Source organism: Cyprinodon variegatus, unplaced genomic scaffold (assembly GCF_000732505.1).
Source record: "Cyprinodon variegatus isolate N-32 unplaced genomic scaffold, C_variegatus-1.0 Scaffold295, whole genome shotgun sequence".
Classification (NCBI taxonomy): domain Eukaryota; kingdom Metazoa; phylum Chordata; class Actinopteri; order Cyprinodontiformes; family Cyprinodontidae; genus Cyprinodon; species Cyprinodon variegatus.
This window is the reverse complement of record NW_015150748.1, coordinates 715,832-731,271: the sequence shown is the minus strand read 5'-3', so window position 1 is coordinate 731,271 and position 15,440 is coordinate 715,832. Positions and strand designations below refer to the sequence as shown.

Below are 15,440 nucleotides of genomic sequence, written 5' to 3'. Positions count from 1 at the left end.
CACACCACACACTCAGAGAAGTTCCCTGGTGTATAGAAGAAAATAAAATCCAACAGAATCTTACCATTATAAGTTATATTAAATAAAATAAAATGCTCCAGTGTGTAGTTTAATCAGCTCAGGAAAACAAAGAATAAAGAAGCTGACTTAAGCCAACAAGATAACTGCTCCTATAAACTTCCTTTATGTATAATTTAGAAGGTGTATAAAATGAGATCAGTGTTTGTAAATTCCATTTCCAACTGCAGTTTATAAACACCATCACAAACAGACTTTGTTAATGTCTTTGCAAACTGGATTCATAAATGCCAGCTGTTAGTATTGAAACATTGCTGATTGTCTGAATGCAGTTGCAAATGTTAATAAACACAGCTGGAAACCAAAGGCAGACCTTGGAGGCGGGTGTGCTCTGACCCATGAGTTCTGGCCTGAGGCCGCCTTTCCACATCCTTCTCTCAGTTCGCATTCTTCCCGATCCCTGATCTGGCCATGATGACACCTCTTGCACAAAGGCATTAGTCTGATTGTCAGCTAAATTATACACAATCTCCTGAAATGAATTGTTTAGAGAGAGGGATTGAGGCCACTGAAGACCCAATAAAATAGAGCCTTGGCCAAGATTTGGACTGAAAGGGAATTTCTTTATCTTCTCTTTCTTTTTGTTCTGCAAGCCAAACAATGTTTTATTAGAAAGAATGTTAAACTACAATAGATGCTTTCTTAATAGAGCAAAGGGATTTTGTTTGTGGACAAATACATTATTTTGTTTTTAACAGGATATACATCTAGATGTAGACTTTTAAACCTTCTTTAGGTATGTTTTGTAATACTACATCCCTTGTAGTATGTTGTGTTATGTTGATGTAGGCCACATGTTTCAATTAAATTAAATTCTGTTTATTTATTTAGTGCCATTTCACAACACGTCTTTTCAAGCACTTTACAATTCAACCAGATCATACAGTCAAATTAATCCAAAGTTTTTTATAGAAGGAAAACCAGTTGATTGCATTGACTCATTGACTGGAAGGCAATCCCTCACACCAAGCATGATTGTAGCGACAGTGGAGAGGAAAAAGTCCCTTTAACAGGAAGAAATCTCCAACAGAACCAGGCTCAGTGTGAGCATCCATCTGCTGAGGCCGCCTGGGGCTCAAGGAGACAGAAGCAGACATAGAGAAAGAAGCAGAGATACAAAAGGCAACTCTCAACCAGCTTCACAGATGGCCCCGTCCAGGAAACACACAGCCAGGCAGACGAGCTCTGAGCCAGCCTCAGAACTCAACATGATTCATTCCAATGATGTTAGCAAAGGGGGGCTTTTGAAGATCTCCTCAAAGAATATTTATCCTTGTTTTTCTAAATGCATTTTTTATTGGGATCAGTGTATTATATGTGTATAATGAGCCAGTGTCTCTCCAAAACAATCTCGATTATTGCATCCTCAGTGTTACAGTTGCCTTCTGATAACAGTGATAAAAACTTATGAAATGCATACCTTTACTTAATTATGGGTTTCACAACTTTTGCTGTAGTTATTATCAAATATACAAAGCTATTTTTTAAATATTTTTTAAATATATTTTTGGGGTATTTCAGCATTGGGCTTTTTCAGAAGTATGTATGTCCAGGTTGCGTTACAGTCAGCTGTAATGCACAGGAGGTTAATGACACCAAAAGAACAATATTACCTGCAAAGAGGAGATCTTGAGATTAAGACATCTTTAAGATCCAAGGAGCAGCTCTGGCAGAGTCTAAATGTACTGGGAAACAAAGAAAAACCAGTCCTCTATAAACTGGTGCATGGTACTAAAGCCTGGATGAGTCGAAACTCCTAAGTTTGAGCCTCAGATTCAACACCTTAGCCTAGAGAATATTTTCTCACAGAGCTTGTGAACCTCTTAAAACTCCCTAATTTGAAGTGATCCTTGCCTATTTTGCATACCCAGATGAAAAAACAAATAACTTAGGAATAGTAAGCCCAAATTAGGTGGGTGAGTAAAACACAGCCAAAGCTGCATCAGTTTGAACATGACTCAAATTTGTTGTTTTTTTATTCTCGAAAATTGGATTGCCTTTGTTCTACATGATGTCAACCGCAAATGCAGAAAAATTTCAGACCTCTACTGTAGCTACAATGGTTCAGAGCTGCGGAACTTTGAACTTTTGGTGTCACCAGCACCTTCGAATCTCTCCAAACGTGCCAAATTGTGCATAATGCTTTTACTCAACTATTTGACCCATAGAATAACACTGAAGCATTTTGATGGCCACAAAACAATTATGAAGCAAGTATTTTCCACTTTTTTTCAGGATCAGTGTATATAACAAAATGTAAAATTTTAACACCTACAATAACATATATACCCGTAATAACTAGTCTCCCTTGATGCTTGCAACAAAAATCTGTCCCGGTTTTATAAAAGTTCAGAGATCTGCACAGGTGTATTCCCAGTGTTCCAGGTAGCTTCTTGTTTCCCAGAAGATTTAAACTAGTGAAAAAACAGCCAGTTGTCAGGAAATGTAACATGAATCTGTGTGTGAATATTTTTATTTTTATTTATTTTTTTACAGGTATGCAAACCGACGAACCAAAATCAAATCCACTGATTGATTCCAAAAGCACCACTGTCTTCCCCCATCAAAAAAAAGGTATGGGTCCAATCACTTTGGTAGAAGGTGCCTCTTTGTCCACCACATGTTTAAATACATTGTTGTCTGCCTTCTTTAGAAATACCTGGACAAGGACATCTAGCCACAGCACTCATTATCGCCATGTCAACCATTTTCATCATGGCCATCGCCATAGTTCTTATAATAATGTTTTATATCCTGAAGGCAAAGCCGGGTGGCCAAGGTGAGTGGAGCACAAAAGAAAAAATTGCAGTTTCACTTTGAAGGCTTTTTATTTTATGGCGCTCATTTTCCCTCTGTCTATGTTTATCTGTTCAGCATGTTGTTCTGGCAAAGTTGTGAAAGCCGTGGAGGCCCAAACCATCAAACAGGAAGACAAGAAAGATGTCCCTGGTGAGACACGCTGCACAAATATCCCTATGAATGAAAGGCAGACACTGTTTTTACTAGTTTTAATGTTTTTCCTTTGTCATGATCGGAAGTCTTTAGTTGTAAAAACAACAAAAAAAGTTTGTCTACATAAAAACATGTATTGTGGTAAAAACCTCATCCTGGTTTTGATTACCCTTTGCCATGCTAACACGAAAAAACCTAGTAATTCTATTACATACAAGTATACATAATTTGAACTTTTTCCACATTTTTGCCCATATGGTCAATTTTGAACTCATTACAGCATCGTCTCAAAACCCTTTTAAGTGCTTTGATCTGGCTTTCTAAAATAACCTTTCACTGATTTAACTGACAGAACATTTTGCTGGATTTGTTTTATTTCCTTGTTTTAAATGTGACCACATTTATTTGCTCTGTTTCACTCTTGTAGTTTTTTTTTTTTTTTTTTTGCAGGAGATGAAGTTATGAAAGTTGAACATTTAATGGTCTGCATTAGTGCTTATAGTTAAAACCTATTTCTCCTTAACTAACTAACATCTAAAAAGGAGCATGATAGGATTGGTGCAATGAGGGGAGTATTTTCATCAAATATTATTGACACTCTTGATTAAGACAATAGGATTGTTAAAAAGTGTGCTGGTATGACACTGTTAAATAGACTTGCTTAAATTTTTGTAAACTATATTGATCAATATCATCATTTAAATGATAGAATTGGTTTATAATCAAGGCATACATTTTTTTTTAAAGTAATTGACTAAGAAGTCCAGCTGGGTTTCAAGTGTAATTTTAGCATGGGTGCTGTTGTTTAGCTAGATATGGCTTAAAATGTTGCAGCACAAGTTTCAGATCCATTCCCATGAGGTCGTTGTTCCTGCCAACAGTCAAAATAAACCTTTAATAGCCGCCACTCCCTCAAGATTAAAAAGCTTAGCTTGTTAGCATTCTTTACTGTAGCTTTAGAAATATATCTGGATCCATCCTAAACTTTTGCATGAACATGAAAACCTCCTCAACTACAATCATTATCACAGATATTTACTTCTATTTAGATTATATTTTGATTACTAATTCAGCCTATTGAAGCATATTAATGATTGACTTGTAGTTAATCTTCTGCCATGTTTGGCTTTGGAATTAGGGCTTTGGCTAAGATAGTTTAACAAAATACAAACCAGGAGTCATTAAATACAAACTCAGACATGGTAACTGGTATAGAGACAGGCTTTGTGTTTCTGTCTATTTATTAAGAGTAACATAAAGACAGCCTTACTGTTATCTGCTGGACAGTGCATTTGAGGAATGTTGATTAAACATGACTGAAAAAACATTAAATCAAAATATCAGACACCAAATTAAAGAATTTAACATCATATTTGGTGTCTGATTCACATTTGAATCATTTTAGTGCCTAAAAATTAAGAGTTTCCTTTTTATGGTGCTTTTATTGGTCGTTTCTCTCATTGTGTTTGCCAATGCGTGTGTGCGGGTTTGCGCTTTCCTTTTGCATGCGTGCTTGTCTGTGTGTGCTGTAGGCTGACAGACATGCGGGGTGATGAGTGTATCGTGATGGAATGTGAAGTTTCCAAAGCTAAAGCCATATGTTGCTTTAGGCGCCATTTCTTCTCACAATGATGCTCTGTTCAATTTCACTCCCAGATTTACTGACTAACCACCTCAATGTGGTGTGAGGGGAAAACACTTACACACACACATTTTAATTACCCCCACTACAAACTTAATATAACTCAAAAATGAAAGAGCTGAAGGAACACAATGGTGTTGTCAGTTTATCAGCTTTAGAAGGGCTGAATGGTTACATGGTTAGGTAGCATTGCATCGTTGTACATGGCGGTGACTGCATGTGGGAGTGCAGCCTATTTCTGGGAGCTCTACTAGAGCTAGCTGTCACTCATGTAGGCACGGACATAATCAGCCTGTGAGATGAAAGACACAGACACTTAAACTTAAATTACACACACTTACACATACAAACAGAGACCCTTTGTTCCTTCACAGATACTCGCTCATTAGGCTGTCTGTCCCTATCAGTAGCCATGATGTCAGTGTAATTTATCATAATCCTTACCGTAATCATTTTATATGTTTATTCTACTGGCATTATTCAGTGCAAGAAAGGTTAACCCTAAGAAATCTGCTCTTTTTTGTTAGCTGCATGTATTTTAGTTCTGTTTATTTGCTCATTCCCTTATTTTTTTTTTCCATCTCACAGACAATGTGGTGATCTTCTCGGAGAAGGACGAGTATGACAAACTGAAAGCGGCTCCTCAGAAGACAGTGAAAAGGTGAGAGAAACGTCTAATGTCTAAAGAGAGATTATTTTTCACCGTCTGTATGAAATTAGGTTATTTTTCTTAATATTTAGCATCTCATTGGGTCAAAACTCAATTAGATGCGTCAAAACGAGTATTTTCATTTGAAATCACATTTTAATTTTTCTTCTTCTTTTTTTGACATTGTTTACCATTAAATCAAACTAAATTGTCGTTTTAAGTCAGTTATGAATACAAACATTTCTTCTATTGTCCTCAATGCCATTACAGTTATCATCTTACAGTCATCATGAGTATTTAGCAGAACTGTGTCAGTTAAATATTTTGATCTCCTTCCACAAGCTTTTCAACAATAGTTTGATTGAAATTTAGCCCATTCCCCATAAATAGTAAATGTCCTGTACTTACAGTATATAGCGCTTTTTCAAGTCAGCAGACTTGACCAAAGCGCTTTACACTACATTCAGTCATTCACCCATTCACACATACACTCACATTCTGACGTTGGCAAGCTGTGTTGTACCCACAGCTGCCCTGGGGCTCACTGACAGAAGCGAGGCTGCCGTACACTGGCGCCATCGGGCCCTCATGTCAGAACTGATGTTAAAAGGTTTTTCTGGGACTGAGATCAGAGCTTTGTGATGTCAAACCACTGTAAGCCACTGTACCAAACATAATGGTATGCTAAGGGTCATTTTACATTTATGGGATAAATTTCAATCAAACTATTGTGTATGCTAAGGGTCATTTACACATTTAGGGCCCACTTACTGTATGTCCAAGCTTTAACTTAACTGATCTGTTGTCCTGAGATGCTACTTCAATATTTCTACATAATTTACTTTCTCCATGATATCATCTTAGTGCAACAGTCTTTTTTGTCAGCAAAACAAACCCATGCTTCTCAGGGGAGATAGTGCTGTCAAGCTTACAGGCTTCCCCCTATTCCCTTCAAATCTAACTTAGTCATTAGTTCCAAACACTTCAGATTTAGTTTAATAAAACCCCAGGATATATTAAAAGAAAATGAAGGTCTGTGTTCCTACATGGTTTAGTACAAACCTAATGAGAGAAAACCTTTATCTACTGTAGTGCTCCATGCTGGAAAGCTAAAAAGCATTTTTTTTTTTGGCCTAGTTCTCTAAAATAATCTGCAAGTTTTAGTTATTCTGCTCAGGTATACAGAACAACGATAAACATGTAGATATTGTCCACGTGGCATCTGTTAGCTACTATAATATACTGCTCACCTTGATAAATAGAGCCCTTTTCACACAGTCTGGGCAACCGAAAGGTTTTCCAAACTCTCCATGGCAGTCCCCATTCTTTACTGTTATCACAATACTTCTGAATTCTGCAATATAAAGTAGGTAATTAACAGCAGATTTTTACTGTGCAAACTTCTGACATGACTGATTTGCACGGGACTAAAAACACATACAATCTTCGTAATGATCATAGATTGCATGCTGTAGATTCCTTAGGTAAAACTAGATGGAAAGTGCAGACACAATTTACATTCACTTTAAAAGAAGACTCAAATTGTTTTGATTTGTCAAAATAAGTACAAAACTTTAAAGTTATTCATTTCTAATTTTTACAAATCTTTGCTTTCAGCTTTTAGATACAGATTTACCCAACGAGAACAAAAAAAATGTACATCTACAGTTAACAGATCACATACAGTACATGCTAAATTTATAATCCTGACACGGGACTAAGCACAAAACCATAATTTATCCCAATTTGCCCATAATTAAACTGCCAAAAAACAAGCCTTTGCAGCAATTTGGCTGTTGCCCCCCTGGCGTTTCTTCCTCTGTCTGCTGGTAAAGAAGTGAAGTGTGTCGTGAAATAATATCAGTTGACTTTTTTTTAAATTAAGTAATAAAGCAGACAGCTCCATTATGTGGCTTTGGTGCAGGCTATGAGGTAAGACGGCACATTTAAGCCCTGAAGCATAAAAAAGCTGAGAAAGAGGGGTAGCTGCCAGGGTGCATAGGGGTATTTATTCCAAGCTTCACATAAAACCACCATCAGGTGAAAGCATGTCTTGCAGACAACAAAAGAGTGATGGTTTTCTTACCTTCTCTACACATCCATCAAACCCTCATTTTTAGGACAATGCTGCTTTATAGGCGCTGAAAGTGAATGCGCAGAGAGGATGGTGAACATCTGGAGACCTTTTATGTCTGCATAGCAATATGTTTCATTATGCAAATGCTTTTAGGATGAATGCTTTAAAATGTGATTAATTGAAGATGATGCACACACACATCTTAGCTTTTTCATCAACAGCAGGCAATAGTGCTGTAAACCAGCATGCCAGAGGATATGTTAACTCACCACATTAGTTGCCAGAGAGGGTGTTAGATATCTGAGAAACAATGGCATTTTGTGTGGATGTGTGCTTGGGAAGAAAGAGCCTTGGACATGGAAACAATAGCATGCAGTGTGCATCGCTGTCAACAAGGTGCTTTTACAAGAAAATCCAGAGTAGGCAGAAAGAGATAGAGGATTGTTGGTAAAATTATAACATATGGGGTTGTGTTGTACAAGGAAAGGTTTTTAAGCAGCTTAATTTTTTTTAAACATTATCCTCTCACATTTGTTCTTAGAATGGGTTTTACAGATGTGTTGTAAAAGTTGAAGAGCCACATTCAAGGCCAAGTTCAGATTTTTGAGTAGTTCAAGTTTGCTACAGTATTGATTCTGGTTTATTAGTAAGTTCTAATAATAAAGAATGTTAAGTAGAAAGAATGTTTCTACTTATTGAATACATTAAAAACTGAACATAAAACCAAGGAAAATAATTACTCCTTTCAGACGGTAAATCATTTATTTATTCAAATAAAGGAGTTTATTAAACAACTGTTGTATCGCTACCGATCATTATTCATGTTAGCATATTGGACGTCACACTGTGTGAATTTTAAGTTTGATTGTTATACAGTTTGCAGCTAAATAGATTTTTACTAATATTTCCAAACAAAAACAAAAGTATAACAGATTTGATATTTTTTTACTGTCTTTAGCATCATATAGTATCTTTACAAGACTGAGTAGCCCTACTAACATCACTAACTGTAAACGTTTTCTGTGTACAATTCTGCTTTATTGTGGAACTTCCAAAATGTGCCAATATTTCTAAGTTATCGATGGACTCAAGGTTCAAATTAATGCATTGCTGTGATACTTTTAGCCGTTCTGTTCTCAGCTGTAGTCTTTATTTCAATAAAAGAGGAGTCCTCCAGATAAAATAACAGTTTGTGTTCAAGAAGCTTCCTATACTTTTGTGCTTTTCCTTTTCCAACATCAGAGCAATGCAACGATAACCTCTGCTATTGTATAATGTCCAAACTAGAGTGTTGTTATTTGCTAAACCTGTTAGCGCCTGTATTTTTTTTCTCCCAAGTCGATCTCTTGCTGCATTTTTAGGTCAAATGTAAAGATCACATAAAACATCTACCTGCTATTCAAATATTTTCTTATTACAAACAATTATCATTAATTTATCATAAACTAATGCAACAACAATTTACTCTTATTCTATATCTAAAGATGAATATAAGACCGATTTGTGTTTATTTGTTTGTGTAGTGAGAATGATGCATCGTCAGAGAATGAGCAGCTGTTGAGTCGCAGCATCGACAGCGACGAGGAAGCATCAGACAAGCAAGGATCGGTCGAGAGCACGTCCCCCAACCCCAGCTGTTGCCTGGTGGACCTGGGCAACAAATCTGACCTCTCCCTGCTCTCTCTGGGACTCCTGGACCGTGGCCGCACATCCAATGGTGCCCCGGTGGTCGCAGCCAGCCACGCCATCAACATCCAGAGTCCCAGCCACATCAACAGTGTTAACCACGTTGCTTCCAGCAACCACATCAGCAGCATGAACGGGATCAACAATAATAAAACCCCAGGGGTAGGAAGACAGAGCTTTCTAAAGACTGTACTAAAGTCAGAATATGATTATGAACAGATTTACAACTGAGGATCCTTTCTTAATCTCATAAAGATGTTTTTTATTTCTTGAATCCTACACAGATGCTACAGAGTCGAAGAAAAAAGATACTAGAGTTGTATGCTAGAGCCTGCCATGTGACTGAGGGTAAGCTATCTACTAAGTCTTATAACTAAAACTTGCATTGCTGTAGTAAAATGTTTAATACCATTTGAATTTACTCAATTTGAGTCAAGTTACAGCCTCTTACTTCACATAAACCTTTTGGTAAAACTCCACAACTCATTACCTCTGTCATCTTCTCAGGACTGAGCCCTACAGAGCTTCCTTTTGACTGCCTAGAGAAGGCCAGTCGCATGCTGAGCTCCTCCTACAGCAGTGAGGCGGCCGTGGTGAAGACATGGAGGCACCTGGCAGAGAGTTTTGGCCTGAAGCGTGATGAGATCGGCGGCATGAGTGATGGCCTACAGCTTTTTGAAAGAGTGAGCACGGCGGGCTACAGTATCCCTGACCTCCTCACTCGGCTGGTGCAGATCGAGAGGCTGGACGCTGTGGAGTCGCTCTGCGTGGACGTGCTTGGAACCAGCGAGGTGGTGGCAGTCGCTGGCCGACAAAGTATCAACAGCTTCCACAGCCAGTTGGTGTGTTCTTCCCAGTGCATGTCTCCCTCCCAGCGCTGTGCCAGTGTCTAAAGATTTGGTGCAGCAAAGACTTGAGACAGGGGGATCTTTAAGTACACATTTATGTAAGGACAGAGTTGTCACTGACTAAGGGGACACTGCATACGAGTGTACATTTTACCCCCATCACATGAAGAATGCCTGTGGGCGTCTTGTCCACATTCCTTAATTTTTAAAAAGCTAAGAGTCCAAATAACATGAAATAAATGTTTGTATTTTATATTTTTGTTGGAAAGTATGAGGGAGTACCTATCAATATAATCTATTGATTAGTACAAAAATGTCTCCAATTTCCATTTGGTTCTGCTCTGCAAGAATTTAATGATCAAACTCAATTTCTGTCTTTATGATTTACCTTGATGTGTTCCTTGAAATAGGTGAAAGCCTCTGCGCCGGACGCACCTTGACATACTATTTCCATCCATCCATCCATCCATCCATCCATCCATCCATCCATCCATCCATCCATCCATCCATCCATCCATCCATCCATCCATCCATCCNCCATCCATCCATCCATCCATCCATCCATCCATCCATCCATCCATCCATCCATCCATCCATCCATCCATCCATCCATCCATCCATCCATCCATCTCTTTACACCTGTAGATTTATAATGGGATTTAGGTCAGGCCAGTTTACTGGTCAGCCAAGCACAGTGCTAAAGTTTAAGCAGGTGTTGGTACTTTTGGCAGTGTGGGCAGTTGCCAAGTCCTGCTAGATATTCAAATTCAACATTTCCACAAAGATCATCAGCAGGGAAACAAAAACAGACTCTACCATTTTCTTGAGGATAAATATATATTTGGACTCGAGAAAATGCTGTCAACACCAGCAAAAAAGGTTGCTTTGCAGATCACCAGTCACTTGCAGTTTGAATTCTGTGTTTCTTTTCTCCTTCTCCAGACTATCCAAAAATTAATTTAGATAAAAAGAATATGAAAAGACACAGTAACAGTCTTGTCATTTTTTTTCCTAAACCCGGAAAGGTCAATTCAAAGATGATCATTGTCTTAACAATACTGTATTTACTTCTGTTGGTCGATCTTTTGCCTAAAATACACTTTTTCCTGACACTCAACTTTCCTGCACCAGGCTTTGTTACTACGTTATGAGAACAGACTCCTTCGTTACCAATGACTGATCATCAAACCTCAACTTAATAAAAGTTTTTACTTTCTTTTAACCTCTTAATATCCACCTCATTTTTGGGAAATGCGCCTATTTTGCATTCCCAAATGGAAAAGCTAATAACTGAGGAACTGTAAGCCCTTGAAGACTAACAACTTCTAGTGTTTGAATATATACATGAAAATTGGGTGAGTAAAACACCCAAGCTGCAATAAACCCAAACTGCATAAGTTAAATTCAAGTTCAGTGAACTAGGTGGTTGAATTGTTGATAATCTAAGCTTTCCAACAATCTCTAACATGTCTATATTGGTAAAAATTTTACCAGTGTAATTTTCATGCATTCTGAGTTATTATTTTTAAACGTTTTAAAACGGGTCACCGTTTGAGAGGATAATATAAGCCATACTCACAATTTACACAAACTCTTGAAATATAACACTTATGAAACTGGAAAATACATGGGTTTTAGTTCTGAACTTGAATTGCTAAGTCTTAGAACATTTTTATGATGTTCAAATTTAATTGTCAGTTAACATTGAGGTACTCATTATTTTTCTTTTCACCTCGTTCACCTTCAGCCAATAATGGGTTATTTTTTTATGCTATTTTGATTTTATGAGTGATTTTGGGACCGGGCCGTAGTTGTACTGTTTTTGAACTTGTGGATTTCTTCCCAGACCATAAGCTGCATCCAGCAGTTTATGTAACCTGATGCTTTTGTCTGCATAATGAAAGCGACCTAGTTTGACCACAGTGTTAGTTAGCATTCATAACTGCTCCATTGACCGTACTTTCATCGCATAAGGAGGTCAGATCATATGACTTCCTTTCTTAGGACACAATATCAGGGCCAGATGGAAACACTTAAGCATCACTCAGCTCAAAATTTGCTCAATAGTGTCATTCGGGGCATGTGTTGATGCCAGTGGTGTCTGTTGAATTTGTTTTTACACACACACAAAAAAAAAATCAACAACATGGTGAGATATTTTCAGCTTTATGACCTTGCAAGTAGTTTGAGATGATGTTTATGTCAAAACAACAACTGTGGATTTTGCCTCTGATTAAAATACAATATGTGTGGTAAGTTTGGAGGCGCTGATGACACGCAGATGTAGCAAATGGAAAAGTCAAACCACCGTCCTCACAACAAAATGCCAAAAAACTCAAATGTACATTCATTTTAGGTAGAGCTTAATGCTCAAGTAACCTTGATGAGCACAGCATTTTTGCATGAGACCACATGTCCCCAAAACACAGTCCACAGTCTTGACACGCATACAAACTTGCAGCAGTTATTTCCTCAACAGTGTCCCGAGCTGTAAGTTTCCACCCCCCACCAACACCACCCCCAGTGCAACTGCCTGTAAGTCCACTTATAGCCCAATCTTGTGGTCTAGCATTGCCGCCATTCCTAATTATTTGGCGTGTGGCTTCCCATGCCCCTAATAAGCTGAAGTGTTGCGGTTTACAGAGCGGGTGAAAAGTGCCTGTGATTTCCAGCACCTAATTAAGCATTTAGGGCCACTTAACTGCTGAAACACCCTGGAGATTAGCTATAAAAATCTTGCAAAGCAATGCCAGGACAGGAATGACTTGAATGGCCTCACTGCCCCCAGGGTTCTAGCGTTCAGATCCTTCTGAAGGAGGTAGCTCTACATTTGTCTTTGACTGCCTGCTCTTATTCAGCTTATGTGGCTGGCTCAGTCATGCTGAGACAGGATTCTCTCTCCCCTTGCCCCTATGGGACCAATAGACTAAACAAGAACAATATGCAGTTGTGTGAGTTCTAAGAAGCAGATGAAGATGGTTAGGTGTTGCGTGCACCGTCCAGAAACTGTGCTTTTGATAAACATCATACCAGACTCAGGCCAGACTTCAGTTGTCTTTGAAACACCTAACAGGCAAAGTGTCCACCGGTTGGGAAGTCGTAAATTATGTCTTCTAATTTATTCAGAAATTTTGTGTCAGAAATCCAGCGAAAAGCTCCAAAGTCCAAGCTAAACATTTCTTTGATCTCTTTGTGGAATGGTGCTGATCTTAATCTGATCCCTGTTGCGCCCACATAACACCCCCATTACTCTTCTGAACAGAGGTTTCCAATATTTCAAATCCTTTCAGGCTACATCTTATAATACAACCTGGGGCTGGACTCCTGTACTTACATATGAATGCACATAATCGTTAAATATGTTGTCTTTTTGTAGTGATCTAAAGCTCCAAAATTACATATTCTATTCCTTCAGGACAGCATTTTGGTGGAAAACTGATAATCTTTTATTATTTTGTAATCCTTTTTTCGAAAGCGATACCTGTTAGTTTATTCTCATAAATTTTGCCTCACATATTTTATTCTGATATATTATAAAGAAGCCATTCCTGAATATCTTACCTCAGTAGCACATAAAGTATAATACAATGTATAGAAACACAATCTTGTCACAGAATCAAATTGTAACTGTGTATATATAAATTATTATTGTACATAAAGCATACCTTAATAAAGATGTATGGTGGAATATGTATTGTTTCCTTCTTTGTCTTTTTTTTAATGTACTTTATCATTAATTGCTGCTTTCTGGAAAGATGTTTAAGCCAAACACAGAAGCACTGACCCAAGGGGGCTTTCTGTGTGAGAGTACCAACAGTTAATGCTTAGAAGAACTCAGTCTGTAGTTGTTGTTTGTTTTCTGGAAATATGTTTGCTCTGGAAAAAAAGCTAAAAATGGAAGCAATATGCGAGGGATATTTCCAATATAAAAGAAAGAGTAAAAAGTTGGAATATATGAAAAGCAGCTCCATCAAGTGCTTTATCCAAAAAAAAAAAAAGAGCCACAGTTAAACACGAAGGCAAAAGAAAAATTCAAACTGTGTCCGTGCTATCTGAAAGGATAATAAAAAAATCAATGAACACATGATTAATAGCAGAGGGAGCTCCAACAATGACTTTGCTTAGGAAAATAAAGTAAACACAGAAGGAATAAACCAGAGGAGCTTTATAAGCGGAAAAAACTGTGTACAACTAATTTATGGCCGCAGCAGTTCATTATTGATGCAGCTGAACACAGAATAACTGTGTAATGAGTACTTTCACTAAAAATAAACAGGATGACATCAGTAAATCAATTCACTTTATTGTAAAACTAATGTCAGTACATCTTGTCACCTGTGTAAAATGACGATTATTTTGGGTCATAATTTTTTTTAACTTAGTACTTGATTTGAATCATCCAGTAAATACACTCTAAAATAGAGACATTTATATTCTTACTGCAGTTTTTCTTTAATTGGTTTACTTTTAATACATTTCTCTCATTATTCTAAAAAGCAAACGTTTGGATTATATTAATTATTTGCTTGCAAGATGTAATAAAACAGCAACACATGCATATTTTTTTAATGGCATAGGCATTCAATTGCAGATCTTACTTGACAGACATTTTTCTGCCATTACTGTTAGTAAGGAAGGTAGTAAAGGCTAGATACTCTACTTATTCATACATTTAATTAAAGGGTATTGAATGTGACATCTTAACTTTTATAGTTTGTCAATTAAAGATGACCTCATAATGAAAATGGTGTAGGGGAAAATTAGAATACAATTTATCTACCCATTATACTTCCCTTCAAACACAGTGACTGACTTGCTACTACATAACATCTTTATTTAATCGACTTAATTGCAAAAAGAATCCTCTACAATTGATTCAAAGGTGTACGACTTACTGTTTCAAAGCAATGAAAAATACAAATCCCTCTGATTCTGAGAGACATTTCTCCCGCCCTCAGTAATCTCTTTGTCAAAGACTCATCCAATGGCAGAGATCACCTTTTTAATCCATCTTTTATGCTCTGCAGGGTGTGTGCTGTAGTTGTGCCAGAATTCCCAAAGCATTAGCTAAACAATGAAGTGTGTGAGCAGTAGCTGGGGATCGTAAGGTTACTTCAGAAAAGCTCTCTCTGCTAATCAAAACAATCGCTGATGCTGCTGTGAGGCATTGAATCAGCATAATGATCATCAAATTTCAAACACTCCGGATTGCCCACAAGTAGCTGTTCTCTTTGAACTTGCTTGTCAGTCTTGGCAAACACACACACAAAGCAAAATTACACATCTTCAGGGTCTACTTTTTGCTTCCTGAGAATCTGGCATGTTTTTTCTTCTTTTTCTTTCCTTTTACACAATTAGGATGGAGTTACATTCTCCTTTAGGCAAAGAACACCAACCTGGAAAATGATAATTGCCACCGGTCTGTAACTCCTATGAAAAAGACAAAAAGAAAAAAAAAATGAGGAAAAATGTGATTCATACAGGAGCCAGTCACTTAAAACACATATA

At 37.5% G+C, this 15,440-nt stretch overlaps 1 protein-coding gene across 1 annotated transcript in view; it reads left to right on the top strand.

Moving 5' to 3' along the window:
* The window catches only part of edar (ectodysplasin A receptor), a 51,916-nt gene extending 39,857 nt beyond the window's left edge, over window positions 1–12,059 (top strand). The window contains exons 6-12 of the mRNA XM_015383830.1: window positions 2,575–2,652; window positions 2,732–2,857; window positions 2,953–3,027; window positions 5,261–5,333; window positions 8,922–9,246; window positions 9,369–9,432; window positions 9,592–12,059. Of these exons, the coding sequence (XP_015239316.1) occupies window positions 2,575–2,652; window positions 2,732–2,857; window positions 2,953–3,027; window positions 5,261–5,333; window positions 8,922–9,246; window positions 9,369–9,432; window positions 9,592–9,977 (1,127 nt within the window). The 3' untranslated portion in view covers window positions 9,978–12,059. The remainder of the gene's footprint in view (window positions 1–2,574; window positions 2,653–2,731; window positions 2,858–2,952; window positions 3,028–5,260; window positions 5,334–8,921; window positions 9,247–9,368; window positions 9,433–9,591) is intronic.
* Window positions 12,060–15,440: the final 3,381 nt, after the last annotated feature.